Source organism: Lytechinus variegatus, chromosome 13 (genome assembly GCF_018143015.1).
Source record: "Lytechinus variegatus isolate NC3 chromosome 13, Lvar_3.0, whole genome shotgun sequence".
NCBI lineage: Eukaryota > Metazoa > Echinodermata > Echinoidea > Temnopleuroida > Toxopneustidae > Lytechinus > Lytechinus variegatus.
The window spans coordinates 34911752-34936356 of record NC_054752.1 but is presented as its reverse complement, the minus strand read 5'-3'; the positions used below and the strand labels follow the sequence as shown (position 1 = coordinate 34936356).

Below are 24605 nucleotides of genomic sequence, written 5' to 3'. Positions count from 1 at the left end.
TAAATTACAATACAGAAATGACAGAATCGAGTTTAAATTGATATTCAGTACTAATTTTTCTCTGGCATTCATCCACAAAGTAATGGGCTGGTGAAATGCAGGGACATATGAATTCAATGTATCCTAAGATTTGGGGCATGTTGCCATCTAGTATTATCTACCATGGCAACCATGCTCAATAGCCAATCAAATCCAGGATTTCATTAGAAACCAACATCACAATATGAGTAGCTTTTATACAATGGACCCCTAAACTGAAATAACATCAGATGGAACATGTTAACGAATTCTAATGGGGAAAATGTGATGGCATAAGACCTATTTTTACAAATCTGACAACTAACACCTTGACATAGCTATATATAAAAATCTTCAAAGGGTGGTATCATGTTTCATTTAAAAATAATGCTTTTCATAAGTAAAAGAGAACTTACCACAGTCATATTGAGGGCAGTCTGCAAAATTCACACTGAGGCATACCCTACGCTTAGGAACACATCTGCAATAACAAACGGACGGTGACAAACATTATTGTATTTCTAGTTCTGATGTTCTAGCAGGAGCTGTTTCACAACTCCCCATAAAGCTATGCATTAATTCATGAATAATTTAAATAAGAAATACCAAAATAAGAATCCAAATTGTTTTGGTTATTGACCAAATATTCATTAAACAACAGTCGGGAAATTATAAGTACAAAATATGACAAACAACAAAACCAATTAATAGGTAAAGAAAGCATTGGGAAACATGATTATTGGACCAAACACCATTTCAGACAAGATTGGAAAGACTAGCAGTGGTTTTAAAAGAGATGTCCAGAGCTACCAAGTCTCACGCATTATGCGTGAGACTCAAGCATTTTGGACTCTTGTTCATCCTCTCAAATCTCTGTCTCACGCAACTATCACAGCCTATCCCCCATATACATTGTACACAATGTCTGTGATCTCACTCAGATTCACAGAAAATCTCACGCATAGCTGGTCTTTGAACTTGGTATCTCTGGATGTATCAATGTTAGACTAACTGAAAATTAGACCAAGGTATTGGACCAAGTGGCTATTAATCACTGTAAGATACTTACCTATAACCTAGACTACATGGGTTGGATTGGCAGGGTGAGTTCACTGCACAAGTTCCTATTTCGAGCTGCTCGTCATTGAAGTTACCAACACACCTGAGACAAACACAATATTGACAGTCGTAGAATGGACTGGGAAACGATAAAGTTGAAATACTTTTGGGCATATTCTAGAAAATTGTACTTTAAAAGAGTGAGTCAAGATTCAAGACCAACTATTAAGCTCCTCAAGAAAATGAGACATGAGTCTAATTAAAATATGATGGGAAGTATCATGTCTTTTTCAAGCAAAATATGTATTAGAATGTTTGTATATAGGAACCCTATTTACTTTCTCCATTCTCTGTGAAAATATTTACAATACCCTAAAATCATTCTAACCTTATTGGAAAGTCATTTTTAAAAATGAGATGTCTGTTTGATGCGCTGATGCGCTGAAGTCATGGGGACTGATCACGTCATATCTGAGCAAACATTAACATTCAAACTCTTTATCAGTTCAATCAATACTCACTTGGCAATGCAAGCACTTGGGTATGTCTTGCCATTTTTAGCACAGACAGGAACAAACTGATCGGTGCAGTCACAAGGTAGACCGGTGTATCGTCTCCTTTCTTCAATGGTCATCTCATTGGTCAAGCATTGTCGTTTAGAACAGATCTCTGTCCCTCCGAAACATACACATAGATTGCAGTCTATATGAAAATGACTGGCATGTTCTGTAAAAACAGGGGTTAAAGGCAGATATAGGATGAATAAAGTAAGTGTGATTTCAAAATTAACAATATTTAAATTTTAAACTAGGGATATTACTGGATAAACTGACATCGATAATATTAATTGCATGAAAAGCACTTTAGAAACCATCATTCAGAATGCACATGATTACATTATTGTTTAATGTCCTCTGTGACATATTTGAATACAGTTTGGCTATAATCATACATATTGCAGAATTTTTATTCATAAAGTCAATGTCTAATCAGGTTTATATAGCCAGTATATATTCTTAAAGAAAAAAGCATTTTGGGGTCCCAGACAAGTTTTAAAGGCGTCTGAGTAAGGTAAGGTTATAAACTTGGTATAATTGGATTTTGGTACTAGGTAATCCTATCATAATGTAACTTTTGAATACCTTTATATTTCAAGAGAGAGGGTATTTCTCTCATTTCAAACAACTGCAATCTTTTGAGAACACCACAAAGCAATACATCAATGATTGTTTCTATGAGGTGTTATAAGCTTATGAAAACTTTGCATCTCATTGGCAGGGAGCAACTTTTAGCAGTGAAATTCTGATAGGGAAAACTCTCGATGATACGTTCCCCTTACCTTTCATCTGTCCACTGATGAGGCACATCTCGCTGCGTTCACACTGCAGTGGTTGGCAGTGTTCAAGCTGTCCCGTTGGCCCACACACACACGACTGGTAGCAATCTAGGTTGTCCCCGGAGTCTGGGAGACGGACGTAGCTGCCGATGGGCACCAAGAAGGATGAAGCTTCTCCTAGACGACATCCTGTAAAGAAAGCGAACAAAGAATTCATATTTAAATGTAAGACATTGAAGAACATATTTTCTATCAACTAGAATCAACCTGTATAGAAGGACCAACTTTTTATAAAGACCACAAGTTTGGTTTTCGTTCCAGAGTATTCCTAATTGGTGTATGTACAAGACCATGTCCATGAAGACCATCTGCCCATGAAAACCACAATTGTGGTCTCTCTTGGGTAGTCTTTATATACAGGTTTCATTGGCCAATTATTTCCATTTAATGATGATGATCATGATCATGACAATGACGATGATGGTGGTAGTGGTGGTGGTGGTTGTAATGATGATAACGATGATGGTAGTTATAATACTGATGATGATATCGCTGATTGTGATGATGTGACTCACCTGTGCTACATGTATGGTGTTGACAGACCTCCCGATGTCCACACATCTTCCTATTCACCCTACACACTCCATGAGGGACCTCTGTATCATTGTTACAGGGATCTGAGTGACAGGGTGTGGTGATGTCCTCTAGGAGTGAGGAATGATGCTGACTAGGGTCCAGGAACGGATTCAGAGACACACAGGGAGCGTTGTCATCAAACGGGGACAGGATGTTGCATAAGCCCACGGAATCCACACCCTTAGCCAAGCGGGACTGGTCGATGCACCTACTGAGTATGTGGATACAATCAGACCTGAGGAAGGGAGGTAAAAATGATTTATCATAGCTACAAGCAATGAAGTCAGCAACGGTGTTGACTTTGTAAGAATTGCCTAGATAGATATTTGGCTTAAGAATTATGATCTTCTGTATGAGCCTGTAAAGGCAGAATTGTTTTGGGTACTCCTGACTTTTGTACACTCATGTCTTTTTCCAAAATTGTTCTACATCCAGAGATAGAACTGTGATCAATGAATACACAAACATGCCTATAGCATCCTAGCATTAAAGTGAAATCAAGTAAGTCCACCAGAGATGCCAAAGGCATAATTTCCTTCAGCAAAAAACTCATCCACATTGTGCTGCTCTCAACCCAGGTGTGGTGAATGGGTACCCGGTAGGAGGAATTTCCTTGAATGCTTGAGCGCCTAAGCAGCTCAGCTAAAGCCTGGGTAATAATAATAGCAGGGCCCGCTGGTAGAACAGTTTTCAAAACTGAAGTGGCTTCCCTGGGTAATTTATTATTATTAAAGGCACTCCAGTTTGACCTGATGGAAGACATGTTCTCTTCTGAAAATTGCCCTTTCTTTTTATCTAAAGAGATTTACAACATAGGGTTACACCGTATCTCTTATATAACAGGCCCATTACTTACTTGCAGATCATATTAGTGTGTGTTTTACGATGACAAGGCTTGACCTGCAGCGTGCATGCGATGGTCTTCCACATATCAGACTCGCACTCAGCGATGTTAAGAACAGGGATGTTCATGAACGGCATCCTTATCAGGCCCTCGCTCCACAGCTGCATGTCGTAGGCAGCGCCCTCATCAGACCGAACTGAACAGCTGCGGAAGAGATCGGTAGGTCTGAAACAGAGATATGGGGAAGAAATATGAAAGGTCAGTGAAGAGATATAACAAATAATGTACAGGGTGATGCAATGCCTTAAAGGATATTGATAATGGTACAAGAAATATGAGGTCCTAGAAAAGAAGATTTTGCACTACATTGAGGATACTAGAGATACCTAGATTGTCACCTGAATCAGAAACTTTATCCTGTGCATTATTTGTTTCATAAAATAATTCTACAGTGTGAATGTCTGGTAGAAAATTATCACAATCTCACCATCTGGTTTTTATTTTGACATCACAAACATAGCCAGATGATGTGAGCCTTAGGCAAGGGACTAGACCCTTGATATAGCCTTTTCTTTTCTAAAAAGCAACATTTTCTTATTTCCTTTGCAATATTTGAAGAAAAGATCATGCTCTGAATATCGTACTTACCTATTATTGAAGTGTGCGCAATAGTCCATTCCACTGCATCCTGGTTTACAAGGTTCTTCAACTGGAAGAGAATCAGACAGGAAAAAAATGATTGGTATCATTTTTTTTACTAATCAAGAAATGTACCAATCAATGAATCACCTTATCAATCAATTGATATAATGTGTTGAATTGATAATCTAAATAATCATTCAATCAACCAGCTTAATTAAACAATCAAATGTTTACGGTTTATAATTTGGGCAAACCTAAATATACACATGGCCACTGGAGTGACATATTGTACCTGTGAAGATAACATAGCTTTTAGAACACAATAATGTTTTGTATTTGATTTGCTGTAGGGGCAGAGATATCCATTATACTCATGCCAAAGTACCAACCCATGCAAAAGACCCCCAGACATCATAATGGAGCATTCCACTTATACATAATAATCTATTGAAGTAAGGAACATACCATCTGCTAAACAGGTAAGAAGTGCTTCTTCAGCAGGCTGATATCGACAGTGCTCATCAAACTCATTCCAGGTATCTTTACTAGACAGTGATGGTGTGTAGAGCTAATAATAAAAGACAAATGAACACATAGCACTTCGTTATTTTTCCATCTCTCCCTCCACATAAAGTTTATCACAAGCACTATCGACATCATCACCATCACCATCATCAGCATAATCATCATCAACACCACCATCATCATCGCCATCATCACAACCACTACCATCATCATCTTCATCACCATCATCATCATCATCATTATCATCATCACTATCATCACCATCATCATCATCATTATCATCATCACTATCATCACCATCATCCTCACCATCTTCATCAACACCACAACCATCGCCACCACCACCACAGCCATCTACATCATTTCTCTTACTCCTCCACAACAACTTTCTTACCTTGACACAGATGTCCCTACACCTTGAGCTAATAGCCCTCAGACAGCACTGAAGATTAGCTCCATCTATAGCTCCAGCATTGGTAGGACCTACATCAGGGTGACTGACTTCATTCCCAGCTGAGGAGATAAAAAAACAAAACATTTTTTTTATTATATTACCAACACTTTTCAGCATTTGTGCTTCTCTTTGTATAAGCTGTGTTAAGTCTAATGATTTGGGTATTTAGCAAGATTGTTTTTTCAACAAATATGAAATGAAATTTCTTGAAAGTAAATGCAAGCTTACAAAATATAATTTTCTCATAAATTTTCATTTCATTAAAAAAACTCCCTTTCATAAAAAATAATATCCAGTGATTATTTCCACATTCTAGGATGAGCAAATATCTTGATTGGGTAGAAAATTACAATATATGAAATATCAAATTATGAAATTTAAAAGAAAATGTTGCATAATGACATCATCAAGTCACTGACTTTAAGTTTTTTTCACTGTTTATGCCATCATCCCACTTCATTCACTTTAAATTAAGGCGGGTTCTCACTTAAGTGTTATTCTAAGTGGCATCCAATCCCTGGAGAAATGAAACATCAAAGTTTCATATAGAATTTCAAAAGGCTTATTCAGGCCTTCCAAAAGATGATCATGAACCTGATACACACCTGATACAAGAAGAAAACATTTCCACATTTCATCATTGGGCACAGGCTGATCACATCCTGCTTCCAAGGCATTCATTATAGCGCCCTCTGATGTCAGATTTGTTAAAGTCTGCCGACAGACCTCCCGACATCTTGGTCTCGTAGAACGCTCACAGCAGTAAAGACCTTGGTGGATAGACAAAGGTTTTTAGAGTATAATGTAGGTTTTTTCTGAGGCAGAGATAATTTACATTAATTCTATCAGATACAAATTAGCTGTGTTGCTCTAAGTCTATTATTGTATTGTGATCCAAATAAAATAAATATTGATTCAAAAGGGTATATCCAGGCAAAGTTTATGATATTTTAATCACAAACTTTATCATCATCATCCTCACCACCACCACCAAAACCACCATCATCACCATCATCTTCATCATCATCATCCTCATTATCATCATCATCATCACCATCATCATCATCATCATCACCACCATCATCATCATCACCATCATCATCATCATCATCACCACCATCATCATCATCATCATCATCATCACCATCATCACCACCATCACCATCATCATCATCATCATCACCATCATCATCATCATCATCACCATCATCATCATCACCATCACCATCATCATCATCATCATCATCATCACCACCATCACCACCATCCATCATCATCACCACCATCATCACCATCACCATCATCATCACCACCATCACCATCATCACCATCATCATCACCACCATCACCACCATCACCATCATCATCACCACCATCACCATCATCATCACCACCATCACCATCATCACCATCATCATCACCATCATCATCATCACCACCATCAACATCATCATCATCACCACCATCAACATCATCATCATCACCATCATCATCATCATCATCATCATCATCATCTTTCATCATCATCATCACCATCATCACCATCATCATCAACATCATCATCATCACCACCATCAACATCATCATCACCATAATTCTTGTCCACCTGTTACGACCTAACAAAACAACAACCTTTTAAACTTACTATCTCTAGGATTGTGTCTTGGAGCCATGATGGTAGTATAATTATAAACACATTGCTGGATGCGTTCATCTGAACAGTAGATCTCTATGTCCAAACCCATGTTATCCGTTGGAAGAGGGGAGTCAAAGACATCCTCACATTTATTCCGACACTGAGTATTTTCACGGGCCAAACTGCAACAAGACTCACGTCCTAAATGAATATGGAAGATAATTTTTTTTTTATTAAAGGTGTTTTTTAATGAATTATTTAGTTACATGTATCATCAGTATCATCATCATCACCTTCACTAGTAGTAGTAGTAGCAGTAGTGCGCTTTTTTGCAGTCAGGTAAAATAACAATCCCCATGACCACTTATTTCATTCTGCTCCTGTCACAATGTACATATTTCACGGTTATTTAGGCAAAATCCATTAATCTAAGAACTGGAAACACATGTTAAGTAATTCACAAAGTTGGATTTTTCTGGTTCCTCAGTGAAGAATGAGAGCATGCCCTCAAATTAATCCATTCAAATTCGCCCCCCCCCCAAAAAAAAAAATGCCCTCTCCAACTGAGCCTGGAAAGTCACTTGGTCAACAGCCATAGCAAATGATGAAACATTTCATTCCAGTGACAATTAACCTGATTTGTGAGAAAAAACAAACTTCAAAGTTCAAGTACAAGTACATGGGAGCCCAACTTAAAACAAACATAAAATCCAGTAGGTGGGAATGACTCGAAAGTACTTATGCAGATGGGTTGACTATTAAAGCAATCTATCAATTGAATGAGGCCAACTTAATTTGAAGATCAGAAGCAAAAATAAAGAGTATTGTTTGAAGGCAAGTAATCGAATTGCAGGGGATAACCCAGATATGTAAATTTTAATTCATCATGGAATTGAATTTCGGCTTAGCCAGACAATCAATGCATAACAAATGAATGTTTGAGATTATGAAGGCCGGGTTTTCATATCGTCAAAGAATATTTTACAGCAACTTCAGTACTTACACTGATAATACATGGCTAGATATGAAGCTAAATAATCGTTTAAAAAACTAACACTTGAGGCCTTTTTCTATTATATACAATTGTAAATTTCTTAGTTTCATCTTATTCTCACTGCAAACACCTTTTTCTATTTGTATAGTTGTAAAAAAATCGTCTCTACCTTTATTCCTACCTACTAGTTTCTTCATTACATATACAAACAACAAAAACAAGAAAATGCAAATGAATAGTTGAAAAAACTGCAAAATATAAAATATAAGATTTCCCTCAAATTATAGTATCCCACGTGGGCATGAAAACTCAAGCTAAGATATAGACCTCTTACCACCTTCTTTGCAACTGTACTCAAGTTGGGATACTAATTTTGGTGCTTCTGGAGTGTTATATCTGACAGATCTGAGCAAGACCTAACTATCACTATTATCAACTTCTTTTAACCTTTTCCAAATGAATTCATATAATTCATCTCCATTCCAATATATACATACTTCCAAACATCCAACCCACAGACGGACAAACCCGGGGTTAACACCATCCCTCCCACACCTCGCAATGATCGTCCCGATTACGAAATTTATACCGCGTCACTCAATGCGTTATCGTTCACACCTAATCATGGATTGAGATTGTTTTTCAAGCCAGCTTGAGCTAAATGTATTTATACCAGGTCTTTTTCTCACCTCACCTCCTCCTCACTTTGCCCTCCTATTCTCTATATATTGGTATATTTCCCCCTATCATCTCCCCCTCACTATTCCTTTCTTTCTTTAGTATCACTTTTATCCTAATTTTCTCTCACGTCTTGCTGAACCCAGTTTCTTCTCACCTAATATTTTGAACTATTAATCTAGATCTGCGCTTTTATTGATTTGCAACAAAATAAAATAAAGAAGATAAAAGTTATTACAAAAATAAAATCAAGAAATCAGAAATCGGGGTTCGTACTTGTTGGTTTGACAATGTGATATAAGTCATCCTATTCTTAATTATAAACAGTTTGTGAACATGCCTGATACCTTATTAATGCACATCATTTAATTTTAAACATTGTACCAATAAACTTGAATTGCAAACAAAATTTTGCATCACTGTGGTTTCCTTTGAAGTGTTAAGTTATGAGTGCCAGAATAAACATGACCATCTCAAAATCGTGTTTTAGAGACCAACCGTGGTTTGAGACATTTTGTAATGTCACTGATGAATCATTAGCCCCTATAAATTACCTATAGGTTCAATACTAAAATAAACAAGAAAAAAATATATTTCAGATAATACTGACCCCCCCCTTAGATGTAGCACACAGAAAGCAATCAAAGACTAACATGTCATCCTGCAAAACACCACATATTGGAATTCCACACATCTGATTATAAAAAGACAGAGAAATAACAACAACTGCAGCACTTGGACGGTGTTTTTTTCTTTACGTTCCATCTATCACCGTACCAATGAGTCTGGCAGAGGAGAATTCACGGATTACTGCCAACGCTGAGAGAGGTGGCACATTTTCTAATGTCTTTCTTTCAGGCCGGGAGGAAGAGAAGTGTCTTTTTTTATCAAATCTATGGATAACTTCACAGTTTCGCTTGCAATGTTTTGATGGCCACTCTCTCCCTCTCTCCTCCTATGTCAAGGTTTAAAACATATTTTACCATCACTCTTTTTTCATCCATTTTGCAATCATTTTTCTATCATCACACATGTTAAATCTATTCTTCAAATTCTATCACTCTACCCCTCCTCTATTTATTCCATTTCCTTCACATCATTTTGTCTTTCTTTCCATCAACCTTTATACATCCTTCATTCCCTTGATCATTCTTTCTAATCAATGATATATGACACATATTATCTCCAGTGATGATTAACACACAATAAAAAGAGAAAAACTTACTTTCATATCGGTCCAGACAGGAAAACAGTTCTCCCTGCGAGTTAAAACAAATCTCTGGATTAATTCAAACTCTTTGACCTATATTCAACCTTCTCAGGCATTGGCTTTTCACTTTTTAGACATATACTAAATCCCAAGTCAAGTAATAAAAAATTATCAGTAAATAAGATATTAATCTAGGATTTACCAAATATGTAAGGTGATTTGTGCACCAAACAGACGTTAAAATATCTAAAATACTACAAACATGAACAAGTAAGTAACTCAAGTTCTATTGTTATATAAAATGGAATAATTTCACACATTAGATTATCACAATCTTCATGAGATGTTAATTCAGTACAACCATCTACATTCTAGGAGCATAAAAATGACATATTATTAAATCATATTACTATAATATCAAATAAAACATGAGTATGTATAGTCCAAGTACAGAAGTTCTATATTCATGGTTTGAAGTAAAACAACATTGATTTGCCTTTAACTTTATTTTGAAAGGAAGAGTGATTTGCTTTAAAAATAATCAAAATGTTTTTTTCCAGAGGCAAATATTGTCAAATCAAATAAGCAGAAAATCATTATGTGGAGACTACTAAAGCACACATGAATGTAAATAATTGTAATTTGATTTTGTATTTCCTCTTTTAGTAAAATCTAATGAAATATACACTCACCTCTTCTGAATGTGAACATGCTGATAATACCTCTGAGAATGAATGTGCCTGGCAGAAAAAAGCAAACAAAATAACATTGATAAATATGGATTCCTGTTTGATTATGAAATGAAATGGGAGAGAGATTGGAGGAGATGAGAGGGGAAAAGAAAAGAGAGGAGAAAAGAATAGAGAAGAAAAGAAAAGAAAAGAGAAGAGAAAAGAAAACAAAATAGAAGAAAAGAGAATAAAAGAGAATAGAAAAGAAGAAAAGATAAGAAAAGAGAAAAGAGAGAAGAGAAGAAAAGAGAAGAAAAAAGAAGAAAAGAGAAGAAAAGAGAAGAGAATAGAAAAGAAGAAAAGAAAAGATAAGAGAAGAGAAAATAGAGAAGAGAAGAAAATAAGATAGAGGCAAAGAAACGAATGTCAATTGATGATAAGAAAGATAAAAGGAAAGAAAGAAAAAAATGAAAATACCAGAGGAAACACCAGCATTGATAGAAATCGAGGGTAAATTCATGCATTTCCTAAAGCTTTTAACTACCGGGATTTTTTTTTTCTCATGACATCTGTATGTGTGAATACCATCACGCTATTCTCCTTTATTCTCATCCATGCATAGAATGATGAGCATGACAGACTGAGGTAAACTGGTTTGATTCAATAAAAGACATTACGATTGAGAATAAAATACCCTAAGTGTTGAATGATTTGTTAGCAATGATAATTTCATGCTCGTCTGTAGATAGTGAATAACATTCTCTATAATGACTCAAGTTAAAGGCAAGGTATGGGGGGACAATATTCACATCTGCAACAACTGGGGCCCATTCTTTTAGAAAGGGTTGCGATGAATAAAGAAAAAATCACACCCAAACTATAAATTAACCTCAAATTGTGTAACAAAGAGATAAAAATTGAACTAAATCTCAATATGACTTTGAATTGCATCTTCTGGAACACTTTGTTTTTCATGAAGAGTATTATCAATGACTTTCAATGACAGATGTTATGTATAGGCTACTGAGAATCCTTGCATCTGATTGGCCATGATCGCTCATGCACAAATTTAGTCGTGAACATCACTGACAAAACTCTTCATAAAATTCTTCACTCCCAAGGTGTTTTCTCATTTCCTCAAAAGAACGAAGAAGGAATGTTAACCCACACAAACAACCCATATAAACAACAATCCCACCGCAGCACTAGCGTCCTTTGGCAAGGCGTTTATCTACATTTGCCACTCTCGACCCAGGTGTAGTAAATGGGTACCCGGTAGGAAGGAATTCCTTGAATGCTTGATGCGCCCGATCAGGATAGCCGTTCTAAAGCCGGGGTAATAGTATGCAACGCTTAGAAACATTGGTATTAAGCGCTTTATAAATATTGTATATTATTATTATTATTAACTGTGTACTGTGGTCTAACAAGTAGCAATTGTGTTATCTGGTGACAAGATTCAAACTCTTAGCTCTTAACTTTGAATCTCCAAGACCATTCAACAGTGTAGAAGAATAAATTCCATCTCTACTTGAACTTCACTTTAAACCATCTGTTTTGTAGATGCTCTTCAGATCGGTGAGAATAAACGGAACGGAAAAGGATGATGCGTTTAACATTGCTTCGTGACCAAAGGAACGCCTTATCTCAATTGGTATGGAATTTAGCGGGAAGGAGGGGGAGACAGGGCCCAGATGATAAATCGGCCTTCTGTTCCAGTTAGAGTAGTCTACACATCGTCTTGTGTTTAATATGAAGGGACGGTCGTATGAATGCTCACATGTCACTTGTCATGGCGTATTTGATCTTACATTCTACCCGAAACAGGATGAAATACAATCAAACAAACCAAGACATCTGTAACATTGTGCTTGTTCAGAAATATATTCATTGTGGTTCAAACTTGTAGACTCTATGGCCTATGGCCTATTATTTTAAGAGAGAATTAATTTCATAGATAACCAATAAATTAATGACCCAAACTATGGCTGGGTTTTTAATCTCGAACCTAATTATAGTTTCAGATTACACATCCTATAAATATTTCTAACAGAAATATAGCACAACATAAATGCTGAGGATCATCACGTTATCCTAATAAGCAGTGAGCCATAAGATAAACGTTTAACTCAAAATCTATTGGCCTAACTATTAAAATTTCCTTGAACTAAAGAAAATGTCTACTAGAAAAAATATCACAAGACATTTAAAAAAAGATATCACTCAAGGTTTGGCACAGGTAATGAGGAAAAATAGAAAACATATTCTTCAAATACCACTGAATTCATAGAACACCGGACATCTTTTTCTCTGCATGGACAGAATTTCCTACGACAAATTCAGTCCCACTGCCTGACAGAGTCTGTAGAATGCTATGAGGCAAGGACTCTATGGGGACACTCTTTGCCTGGGCACCAATTTGTCAAACCGCATTTGTAGTTAATTGGTATCCTGTGGTTATACCAACAGGGATAATTTAAACCTGCTGATTTTCTCCCACATTTGGAAGCATTATTTTTAGGTCTGGGGGTCAAAGTTGGAGTTACTGCTGCACGTTTTAAAACCATTTCCACCATTTATTAATTTTCTTATTTGAGAAAAAATAAATCTTCCACATAGTCTTATTTGGTCCAAGATATAGAGATTATGTAGCAAGTTTTAAAACCATTTTCCCTCATTTTACCCAAGCCAAAAAAGGTAGATTTTTTTTCTCATAACAAATTAGACATTTCAATTTCATGTAGCAGATTTTAAAATAATTTTCTCCTTTTGAAAATGTATCATTTCTCTGAGAGGAGAAAGTATCTACCATTTTGGGTTCAGGGCTGCAGTGGAAGTTTGTGCTGCAAGTTTTAAAATCATTCTAACTCCATTTCACAACTTACTGATTTTCTTTTTTGAGAAAAACAAGAATCTAACTTTATTTTTAGGTACAGGGTTGAGTTTGGAATCTCTATACAATGTTTTAAAATGAATTTTCCCATTTTAGGTAATTCTCAGTCATGGAGAAGTTTAAGTTTAGGATGTGTGTGGCAAGATTCAAAATTACATTCTACTGTGATAAAAAAAAATGTCTACCACTTCATCAGTCATATGGTATCATCATAAGTATTGGGTTGAAGTTGATGTTTTCCTGGCATTTGTATAAAAAAAATCTCCCATTTTACAACTAACTTAATTTTTGCTCTGTGAAAAAAAGAATTGTGCCTTGACCACTTACCCATGAATTCACCCACTATGGCTTAATGACACATGTGATTAAGATAAATTAGGGGGCTTTTTACAGATATTACTGGTTCTCATGAAAACTTTAATGCATTTACAACAACTCTGATGAATTTGCAGCAAACACTGTTCAAAAAAAATATATTTTAAGTAAATCCTTTTCAAAGCAAAGTTCAGGTGCTCAATCATTGCATTTTAGTTCTTATGCTGAAAAAACCTTAGTAGCAAGGCCTACATCAATATATACCTGTAGTTCCTCATCTTATTTTTTTAAAACCCGGTACTTGGGCATTTTGTTTTATTGTCCTTCTTTTCTTAAATTTAAATGATTTTAATTAACCTTGATACAACACAAACAGTTGTATGAATAAGTTATATGACTTGTCTTTTGATTGAAGCAAGGAACAGACCAGCATCAAACCATCACCTGCAACACCTTTACTTGTGAGTGTGAACAGCCTCAAAGGATGGAATTACGTTCTGGTCTCCATTACTCCTCTGGAACCATCTCCCATTCAAACTGGAGACAGAAAACCACGAAGGAAGGGGTATCGCTTACCCAGATCAAAGGAAAATCAAGGTCGACATACACCCCAAAGAGAATTTATCATTCAATATTCAATATTCTAGAGGCCCTTTTAGCGTTAATTTGATCTAAAGGATGATAGCAGAAGGGTGGTTTTCAATGACAAGAAGATGCGGCTTGGGTGATTTTTAAGCAAATATGACATTGGATGATTGGGAGTGTTCACATTATTTCTTTTGTTTGATTAAAGAAGAAAAATATTTCAATAATACTGTGCATTTTAATTTACAAAAATTGAAACAAAGATTTATTTTCAAATCTAAAATGATTTCAAATCTCTATCCAGAGATCAAGATTGAGTTTACATCCATCATGTTTACAGTTCATATTTGTAAACCAACAAGAAAATAGAAATGTATATACATTTTATTTTACCCCATGTCAAACCTATTTCTAAATGACCAGAAGGAAATCTTAATCTAGATTGAAAAAACAAAAATCAAGACAACAAATGGTCATAAAGACATGAACCTTTAATGGAAAATATAGATTAAGTAGAGCTTGAATCCTTTCAGATGATGCAAACAAACAATGGTTTAGTTGACAAATATTTCTTTTAGAAATATTGTGATATCACTAATGCATGCGTTGGTTTGACCATACATTCTTTTTCTTTCGCATCAATTTACTGTAAAAATAATATTCAATGACTAAAGAGTAATCCTTTGGTGAATGCCGGGTGATTTTAATTTTTAAGTTTACCAAACTTTAAATAAAAAAGTTTTCATATTTGCATTGATCAGCAAACCAAAATATAATTCATTTAAATGAATACATGTTGAATGATAATTTTAAACTGTATTGTACCCTTTTCTCATTATAGGCTTGTAGTAATTTTGTCAGATCTTAAGGCTAGAAAAACAAGAGGGGGGCAATGATGATATGTGAAAACACTGTGACAGTGCAAACAAACCCTGTACTTTACACTAAAAAAGAAGACGAAGGTGAAATAATTATCTCAATTCTAATCTTCTGGCTTTCCGCCACTTGGAAATACGATTTCACAATTTTGAAGGATTTTATGCAAATTGTGAGTTCATTATGATTTTTTTATTTAGAGATTACTTCCTCTTAAATGAATATGATTGCCCTGAAACTTGTTCAAATGTCTTGTCCTTATTAAAAAGCAAGCAAATAATATTGATGTTACATATTAATATAAACTCATTTACTGATATCATTTTTTTAATCATATGATTAATGATATAAATCGCCATATATATATATACCTGTCAATAATACATTTGTCCCGTTCAAAGTAAATATGGTAAATTGACAAAACAGTTAATCCTATTCTTTTCTCAAGCTTTTATTTCAATATTAGGTTGAAGTAATCATCTGTATGGTTTTCTTTAAGAACCTGATATCTGGACACGATTTTATCCCATATCTTTGCCAAAACATTTCAAATAAGTCATTCATGTTTTTCTCAGCAAGATATTATTTAGATTTTAGAGTGTGAATTAAGACAAATTAAACAGCAAGGAGTGAACACAATGGTGGAATAAGTTTATTCATAGGATCATGTAATAAAAGATGAGCAAGCTGAAAAGATACATGTATAAATAATTTCTTTCTCCCAAAAAATTGTCATCTACTTTAGCCCCCATTTTCTTTCATTGAAACTCAGAGTTGAATGCATTCAATAATGATGCCATGCTGGTCAAAAGTTAGAACAAGGAATTGTAGTACACCCGATGGATACAAAATTGCTGGACATGCAATATTTGTCATAATTGTACAAATGTTTCTGCAGATAAAAGAATACTCAGAAAGAGAAATAGCAAGATTAGAAGGAGAAGTAGGAAAAAATGAGGAGAAAAGAAGCAAGGTGTTGTGAAATTATTGGTCCCTTGCAGACAGATAGAAGTATGGCTAGGGTGATGATGATGTTTTATTAGAGGTGTAGTTTGGATAAGAACATGTCACTCTGTCTGTGCTTACACATGTGTACTGGCTTTGTCATAATATTGCGGTGAGGCAGATGCATCAAGGAGCAGTTCGGTTCGCTATCACTTAGCCCGTCACAGGGACAATCACGCTCACTCATAACATGAATAAAAAGATGCAACCTATGTTTCCTAGAATAATCCTATATACTAATCTAAAATGATTGTTGTTATGATCAAATGTATTTAATTGGATTCAAACATTTCCAAAAATGTATTTGATTTCATTGGGGGTTGAAATTTTGAATGTACTTCTGAATTTAAAAAAAGAATGAAAATGTAATATGGGAAAAAATTAAATGTATATATTTTCAATCTGAACATGGTATCATTGTCATATATGATGCAACATTATTTTTCATAACTAGGTCCATATACTATCTAAGTTATGATGACATTTCAAAAACTTAACCTTGATTAACCATGACTCAGAAAAGCGGCACCTATAGTCCCGCTCTGCTATGCAGGTGAGGCAAAAACCCTATTTACCAGATAAAAAAAAATAAGTGAACAACGAATGATAACTAAAATTAACATTGTGATGTTTAATACAACAATGCGAAAAAAAAGTGAAATTTGCTCAAAATTATCCATCCTTTCACAAAAATTATTAGAGGATGAAACAGGCATCATGGACTACTACAGAAGCGACATGTTCTCACATCCATGTTCCGCTCACTTCTACTTGTTAAAACGATCATATCCTCTCCTTTCTCTTGAGCGAATAAAAATGAAAACACAACACAATAAAAAACACGGCAGTCCAAAGTACATGTCGCCCTTTGGCTAAAGAAAACCTGTCTAATTTTTCTTGGCTTGTTCAAGAAATATTTTGATAGGAGCGGAAAGTGAAGTTGGAGTAAAGTAATTAACAGAGAAGGGGGACGGGGTTAGGGAGGGTGGTAATCAAAGAACAGCAGTGCACATGAAAACATGAACATGCAGGAAAAGAATAACATGACATATTTTCCCTCCTTTTTTTCGCAAAGCAGCAATCACGAGGTGGAAAGGGTGGTAAAATGGATCTTATTTTTGGATCCCGAGGCATCGGTGTTCCCTTCAAGATGTTTTCCGTGATGGAGGGGAGAAAGTGCAGGATGACTAGAGATATGGACGCCGCGGTCCGTTTGTGATGTGATTTGATGTTTTTGTGATGATTTTTTTTTCTTGTCACCCCGTGTCCCGCTCTTCAATCTTTATTGTATTTTACTCTCACCTTCCTCTGAAGGAGATAATGGATTGCGCCGGAGGAGAGAGGGAGGGGCAAACAGGCAGTGAGAGAGAGGGTAAGATAGAGAGAGATGACATAGATGAGAATGTGAGATCATGGACAGATATTCTATTGATGGATGGATATGACACAAGATGAAATAGAGAGAGGGGGAGGGTGACGGAGGGAAAAATGAAAGAGAGGGAATGAAATAGAAACAAAAGAAAGAAAGGTAATAACAGTTCAATAGATAGACAGAAAGAAAAGACAGACAGACACACAGATGGATGGATGGATGAATGGATGGACAGACAGATAGAGTAATGGATATGGATAAATTTGCACAGATGCGGTTGAGAAAATCATGGGCTTCATAAAACACATATGAAGTGAAATAAGGTGATAGAAAAGTTGACAGAAGAAGAGAGAGAGCAAGTAAGAGGGTGAAGATGAGAAGCGGAGAGAGAAGGAGAGAAAGATGAGATCGGCCATGACGGAAATAATCCATAGCTCTGTCAGAAAACCAATGTCATCACAGATGAAAAAGTACACAGAGATCAGTGCTAACATTATCTACTTCATCACTGTCAAAGCATTCATCTTTGATTGCCTGTATGTCTTGTCTTTTTGTCTTGTTTGTTTGTCTGTCTACTCCTCGCTATACATATTTAACTCATCTCTGTTTGAGGGACCATCCAATGGCTTATAGATAGGGAGCAGGGGGCAATGGACCCCTAAAATTAGATGACCAAGAAAAAAAAATGAGAAAACAAAAGCAATGGAAATGAAAAAAGGGTAAATTATGATATCACTTTCTGAATATTAAATTCTTTTCGATTGTTGTAATAAAAAGGTCAAAATTTTTGCTCGCATGCTTTGCTTGGTCACAGCTGTGAAGAAATGTTGTCCCATGAGCCTTGTCTAATTGTCCCCACAAAATTTTGGGCTCAGTCACTGGGACCTGCACCATGGAGGGACAATGCACTTCCTCCCTCGCTCTTGGTAAGAGCAACTTGGTTCAGACAAGCGAGTAAATTTGAGTATTTGATTTATCAAGACAGTCAAAGATACATCATTTTCCATACCCTGTGTGACAAAAAGAATTAGAAGATGACTAAAATGTTTAAAATGCCTCATTAAGAAGTATAAATGCACTTCAAAAGAGGTGTTTGAGGAAATATGTCAATATCTATTATGTCAGATTAATGATAAATTTTGTCACTACACAAACTTTTGGGTTAGCCCTTTGTCTTGTTACACTGGAACAAATGCTTTGTGAGACTGTGTGATGCACATGACATGGCCAATAGCACTCCAGACTCCCTGGTTTAATTCCCTTTATTTTGATAAATTGTATCTAAAGAAAGAAAATAACTGCGCCCTCTATCATGAAGCTTAGCGACTGATCATGGGGCGGATTTCTATACTCGATCACACACAATTATCAATGCAATCAATTGCAGATATAAGCCCAACGATCAATCGCTATGCTTCGTGTTACAGTCCCTGAAATGTAAGACAGTGTTGTGTGCTTGTTTAGACAATGCTCCAGGAGATGTGTACCTTTGAATGGTCTCCTCCACTCATTCTCAATTCACATTAGGGGCAGAACATGGGCATTCCTGCCAAAACACCTGCGACTTTAATTGACTAATTGAGCCGCCTATCTTGAGCAACGCGTCACATTCAATTAGGCTTCCTATAGAAGGGAAGACAGGAAAGAGATGTGGGAGGGGGCTTGGAAGAAACGAGATGAGAGCGATGGCATCAGCGGAATCAACGGAAGCCCTCTCAATGCTCTCCCAAACTGACTGGAAGAAGATGCTTGGGATTTGCAGAGGATGACAAAGACATCGCAGAGGAAATAGAATGATGTCTTCTCGCCTGGTGCCACAGGCAAGCAAAACCAGAGCTCAATCACACCATTACTGCCGGGAGGGTCCGTGATCGAACGATTGCGAGGGATTGGCTGTTTTCAGGTACACAAGGAGAAATTGTCCGCTGGGGTGATCGTTTCTTTTTCCTTGATAATAGACCAACTCTGCATAATCTGCAAACACCGATCTTTTGTGATGTCTTTTGTATAGTCCTTTTTATGCTAGATCTTAGCATTAGATCACCTAAGTCGTTAAAAAATGAAATTCAGTCGCAATAGTGAACACCAACTAGTTTAAGGCATGGTCACACCGCCCGAGCGTTGTTGGAGCGGTCATGGAGCAGAGAGAAAAAAATCATCACCCCTCGCTACCGTTCGTCATTTTCGATTTCGATTGTTTTTTTTTTCTCATTTTTCCCCCAATTTTGTGAGCAAAATTCTACCCTCTTTCCCTACCGCTCCACGACCGCTCCAACAACGCTCGGGCGGTGTGACCAGGCCTTTAGTCTGTATTTTTGTATATATTGCAGCACATCTAATTAGTACTCCAATAACAAAATTACAAAATCATAAACTGAACACTGGATTCTGAAAAGGTAGGCCCTACACGTCCCAAAGAAAGTTGAAAATTTGATTCACCACCTTCATAAATCATAAAACCAACTCTAGTTCTTTGAAAACCAGCATAAAAACCAATTTTCATCACTAACCACACAAATGAGAGGAAACAACTCAATTAAAATACAGATTACCAATAACAGTCTCCATCTAAAAACTGAGAATTATCTTCAAATTTATTACAACACAGAAACCCAAACACAGATGTTTCTAATCAAGTCCCATTTGAGGAACGTCCTATTCCTTCAAATCTCCAAACTTCTGTCAAGTTTGAACCTCACGGCTGAGTTCAAGAACACAATAGAGAGAGATCTGATTTCTGACCATTTACATAAATCTTGGATGAAAAACATCTCATGAATAGATAGGTTCATATGGCAGTCATTTAAGAATAAATATGGGGAGAATATACTTATAAAATGATTTATTTAATACCTCAAACAGTACATTGATACAGTACATCACTTGAGCAGAAAGGTTCATACAGCAGACGAAAAAAGTTAATTCACTGACTAGTTCAGTATTTTAAAACCTCTAAGTTACACAGGAGTTGTGTCTGAAAACTTTTAACAGTCTAACTTATTTATCATACAGCTACATCAATGCCTGAAAAAAACTTGAAAACCATTATGCAGTTAGGAATGAGGTTTTCTAATGCTTATAATAATTATAAGTGTAATTCAATAGAAAAATATAGGTTATATGTGCTAAATATTGCACAGTAAAATGTTACTTTTGTAGATTAAAAAATTATACAGCCAAACAATTTTTTAATTTCTGATAGTCAGGCCTACACAAAATGAATAGATAGTCCATAAAATTACCCCCCCTTAGATACCTCCCCCCCCCCCAAAAAAAAAAGATATGTGCATTTACCAACTACAACCAAAATCACAAATATAAATACAGTGTTGTGTCTCTGTGCAAAATAAGTAGGTTATAAGCAACAGTGACCATGGGGGAACATTAAGCACTCAAATAAATATAATTTAAACATAGAATGCCTCATAAAAGATTATCTTTTCCACAAATTGTCCATCCCTTGAGTACAGTTCAAAACATTAATGCTTAATGGCTCTAGCCCCATGTGAATGCAAGTCTTTATTGAGCACAAAGTTGTTTCCAGTTACCTCAACCTCCTTTCACAAAACTTGAAATCAAAGGAAAGCGACAAACAACTGAAATCCTACCGTTTGATTGGCCAAGTACAAATCTCAGAAGCATTTGCTACTCATGACAACGTTTATGACACAGGGACATAAGACATTTTAATTCAATTCTTTTTATTTGATGGTCTCATGTGAACAAGGCTACCCTTTTTCAGAGGGCACAGGAGAGAACAAGAAACTGTAGCTATTTCTATAGGCAGGGTAATAAATTTGTGATTTACATATGAGGAGAAAAGCTGGAGCTTTGGAAGTATAAAGAAATGATGATGCCCAATATAGAAAAATAGTATTCCTGATGTATTTACGACCAATGATTTACATTCGGGGACTATCTTGTGGAAACCAGGCTTGATCTACAGAGAGTTGAAATGTCTTGAAAAACACTAGACGGCACTAGCTTCTTGACAAACATATATGCTTGTTGGGGGCAGGCTATCATATTTGAGAACATGAAGTGATGGGTGAATCGCCATTTGGTCCAATTCTAACTTTGTCTAATGCTAGTATGTTCACATCCGATATACTCTAGTCACATTTCATTTAAACCATTGGGGCTAATTGCTCATTTACCAATGATTAAACATAATTGAGATCAATTTTTCCATTCAGTCACAGGGGCTGCCGAATGATTTTTTTTTTTGGGGGGGGGGGTTGGCTGATCATACAAAAAAATCACAATCAAACGGCAGCAATTTTTATGTTTTTGTACAGTCTTTTCAGGACACCCCCCCCCCCCCCCCCCCCCGGTTCAGCGGCCCCCCCCGAGTCACTTAACCATTTATTTTGGTCTAAATGCCACTGGTACAATCAGGGGCTATCACCACTTGGACCATGTACGGTTTGAGCTAATTTCCAGTGTGGCTATTTCCATTCCATCTAAATACCTATTGGTCATGTCTATATCAGTCATCTCATACAAGCTTCCGTCAGCGTAACCGAATACATGTACGCTTACCTGTGAGCATGCAACACGGCAACGTCCAGAGATAGCGTTCGGGCAGCACCAATGACCAGGCCATGCAGTGTCCTGCTGCCATATATCTGAAGAAACAAAGATAGAAAAATGAAAGTGATAAATTAATTATCATGTTTTGAAGACATTTCAGCAAAGAATGGAACATTGATGACAGAAACATTATGATTTAGTAATACTGACTGTAATGTATTTTTAAAAATTCATTTATGATACCCAGACAGAGGAAATTGTGGTTTAGCTTCCCCGCGGACTTGAACCCTGACACCACTGATATCACACAGTGAACCACATGTCTATTAAAAGACACACATGGTCATTAAAGAACAGAAATGTGTGTCCCAGATGGATACACAATTTACACAACATGCAAGTTCAAAACTGAATGAGAAATATTCAAATATTTTCCTTTTAGTTTGAGAAAAAAGAAATACTGTTTGAAATTGAATATGAAATGAAAATCGAAAGTAACAAGTATGATGACAATTCCATAAACACCCCAAACATGGCCAAGGTTGACCCTAAATGACTTTTCAGTCGCTTTTGACCTTGGTCATGTGACCTGAAACTTGGGGGGGCAGTATATTCAGCAATACTTGGTTACCCTTATGTCCAAGTTTCATGAATTAGGTCCATATACTTCTAAAGTTTTGATGACATCTTAAAAACTTAACCTTCATTAAGATTTCAATGTTGCCACCACCGTCAGAAAAGTGGCGCCTCTCGCTCTGCTATGCCCCCCAAAAAAATAAAAAAATAAAGGGGTCTGTGCCTGCAAGACTAAGAAATAAGCACCCTGGAATGAAAAACCCACTCAAAAGGTGGTTTCAAACCGCCTCAATCACAAGAATCCCTGTTAAATTACGAGAACTTTTTAAGGCTAAAAAATACCCGTTAATTATTCATGCATTCACACCGCCCCGAAACACATCCTTCAGGATAAGTTCCCGAAGTTACGAGCATGCGCAGTATGGTCCGATAAGCAGGCAAGGTGCGAAATTCAAAATCACTAGCCCAGCAGCCACCCACGCCACCGCGCCCAATGACACGCTGGGCTAAAAGTTCCCGTAATTTGCTTTCACATTGCCAAAATACCTGCGACCTTGGAAAAATCCCCACGAAAGTTCTCGTAATTTCGCCAAGTACCTACTATTTAGCGGGTATTTTCTTTCAGAAAATTACACGTAGTTTGCTTTCACATTACCAAAACACCTGGTATTTTCTGTTCGGGGTAAATTTCCCGATCAGAGAATACCTGGACCTGACGAACTTCGAGGCGGTCTGAAACCACCTATTGAGAAACTTGAGTTCAGCTAAGTTTTTGCTAAATTTCCATAAGAGTGAGAATGTTAATGTGATTAACCCAAGTTAGATGAACCTGATGTGAGAAATTGTTCATATCAAAAGGAATGCCGTGATAATTGTATAAACAAATGTCTTGGGGTAATCGTTTCCTGTTTTCCTATATTCACTCAGAATGAGCACTAAAAGGAGCGGATAAAAAGGTGCTGCATTTTTCTTAATTCAATATCCATTTTACAATTGCCAAACAACAATAAAATACAGATCTTCCAGTAAATCCTGACAACTTTGTACATACTTATAAACCAAATTTATTTGTATATAGACAAGAAATATTCCGAATACCAGTTTCATCATATGCATATCTTAGTTAAATGTGGTTAGCCAAAAAGTATAAACTTTGCATGCTATTGGTCATTATTATTACAGGTCTTCTGAATTTATGCTGTATATCAGAAAAAACAACTATTACATTTTCAATTACAGAATTACACCAATGACATGGACAATAGCTATGAAATAATATCTCAATTCAAATACGAACCACAAAGTGCAATCTAACTTTCAAGACAAACAAAATGACCAACAAAACTGTTTTTTCGAAAACATGACAGAAAAATATTTCATATTTTCAAAGAAAAAGTCAAAAGCAGACAGATGGATGATGCGATCATTGAGAGATAAAGTACAATTACAGAAAGTGAAATTGACAGATTTACCCGAAAAACAAAATAAATCATCTATATTTATGATGCAAGGTCAAAAAGATTCCGGAATGATGAAGATGAATTATCTGTCACTTGGGGGGAAAGAGAGAAAATGATGTCAGCATCACCGGTGGCAGTAGGTGAAAATACAATGGAATTTTTCTGGTGCTCAGTTATGCCTATACCTAGACCTTAGAAACCGGGGACGTTCGGTCATATTTTGATAAGTTTAAGAAAGATGAAATCCTATCCCAGGTTCTCGATCAACCAGATACGACCTTTGTATA

At 36.2% G+C, this 24605-nt stretch overlaps 1 protein-coding gene across 1 annotated transcript in view; it reads right to left on the bottom strand.

Moving 5' to 3' along the window:
- The window catches only part of LOC121426932 (reversion-inducing cysteine-rich protein with Kazal motifs-like), a 104079-nt gene that overhangs the window by 5709 nt on the left and 73765 nt on the right, over positions 1-24605 (bottom strand). Inside the window, exons 5-18 of the mRNA XM_041623343.1 lie at positions 22292-22377; positions 10725-10772; positions 10048-10081; positions 7160-7351; positions 6120-6284; positions 5455-5573; positions 5001-5103; positions 4542-4602; positions 3906-4118; positions 2989-3284; positions 2417-2602; positions 1599-1803; positions 1088-1180; positions 435-499 (exon numbers count right to left, since the gene is read on the bottom strand). Coding sequence (XP_041479277.1) covers positions 435-499; positions 1088-1180; positions 1599-1803; positions 2417-2602; positions 2989-3284; positions 3906-4118; positions 4542-4602; positions 5001-5103; positions 5455-5573; positions 6120-6284; positions 7160-7351; positions 10048-10081; positions 10725-10772; positions 22292-22377 — 1866 coding nt within the window. The remainder of the gene's footprint in view (positions 1-434; positions 500-1087; positions 1181-1598; positions 1804-2416; positions 2603-2988; positions 3285-3905; positions 4119-4541; positions 4603-5000; positions 5104-5454; positions 5574-6119; positions 6285-7159; positions 7352-10047; positions 10082-10724; positions 10773-22291; positions 22378-24605) is intronic.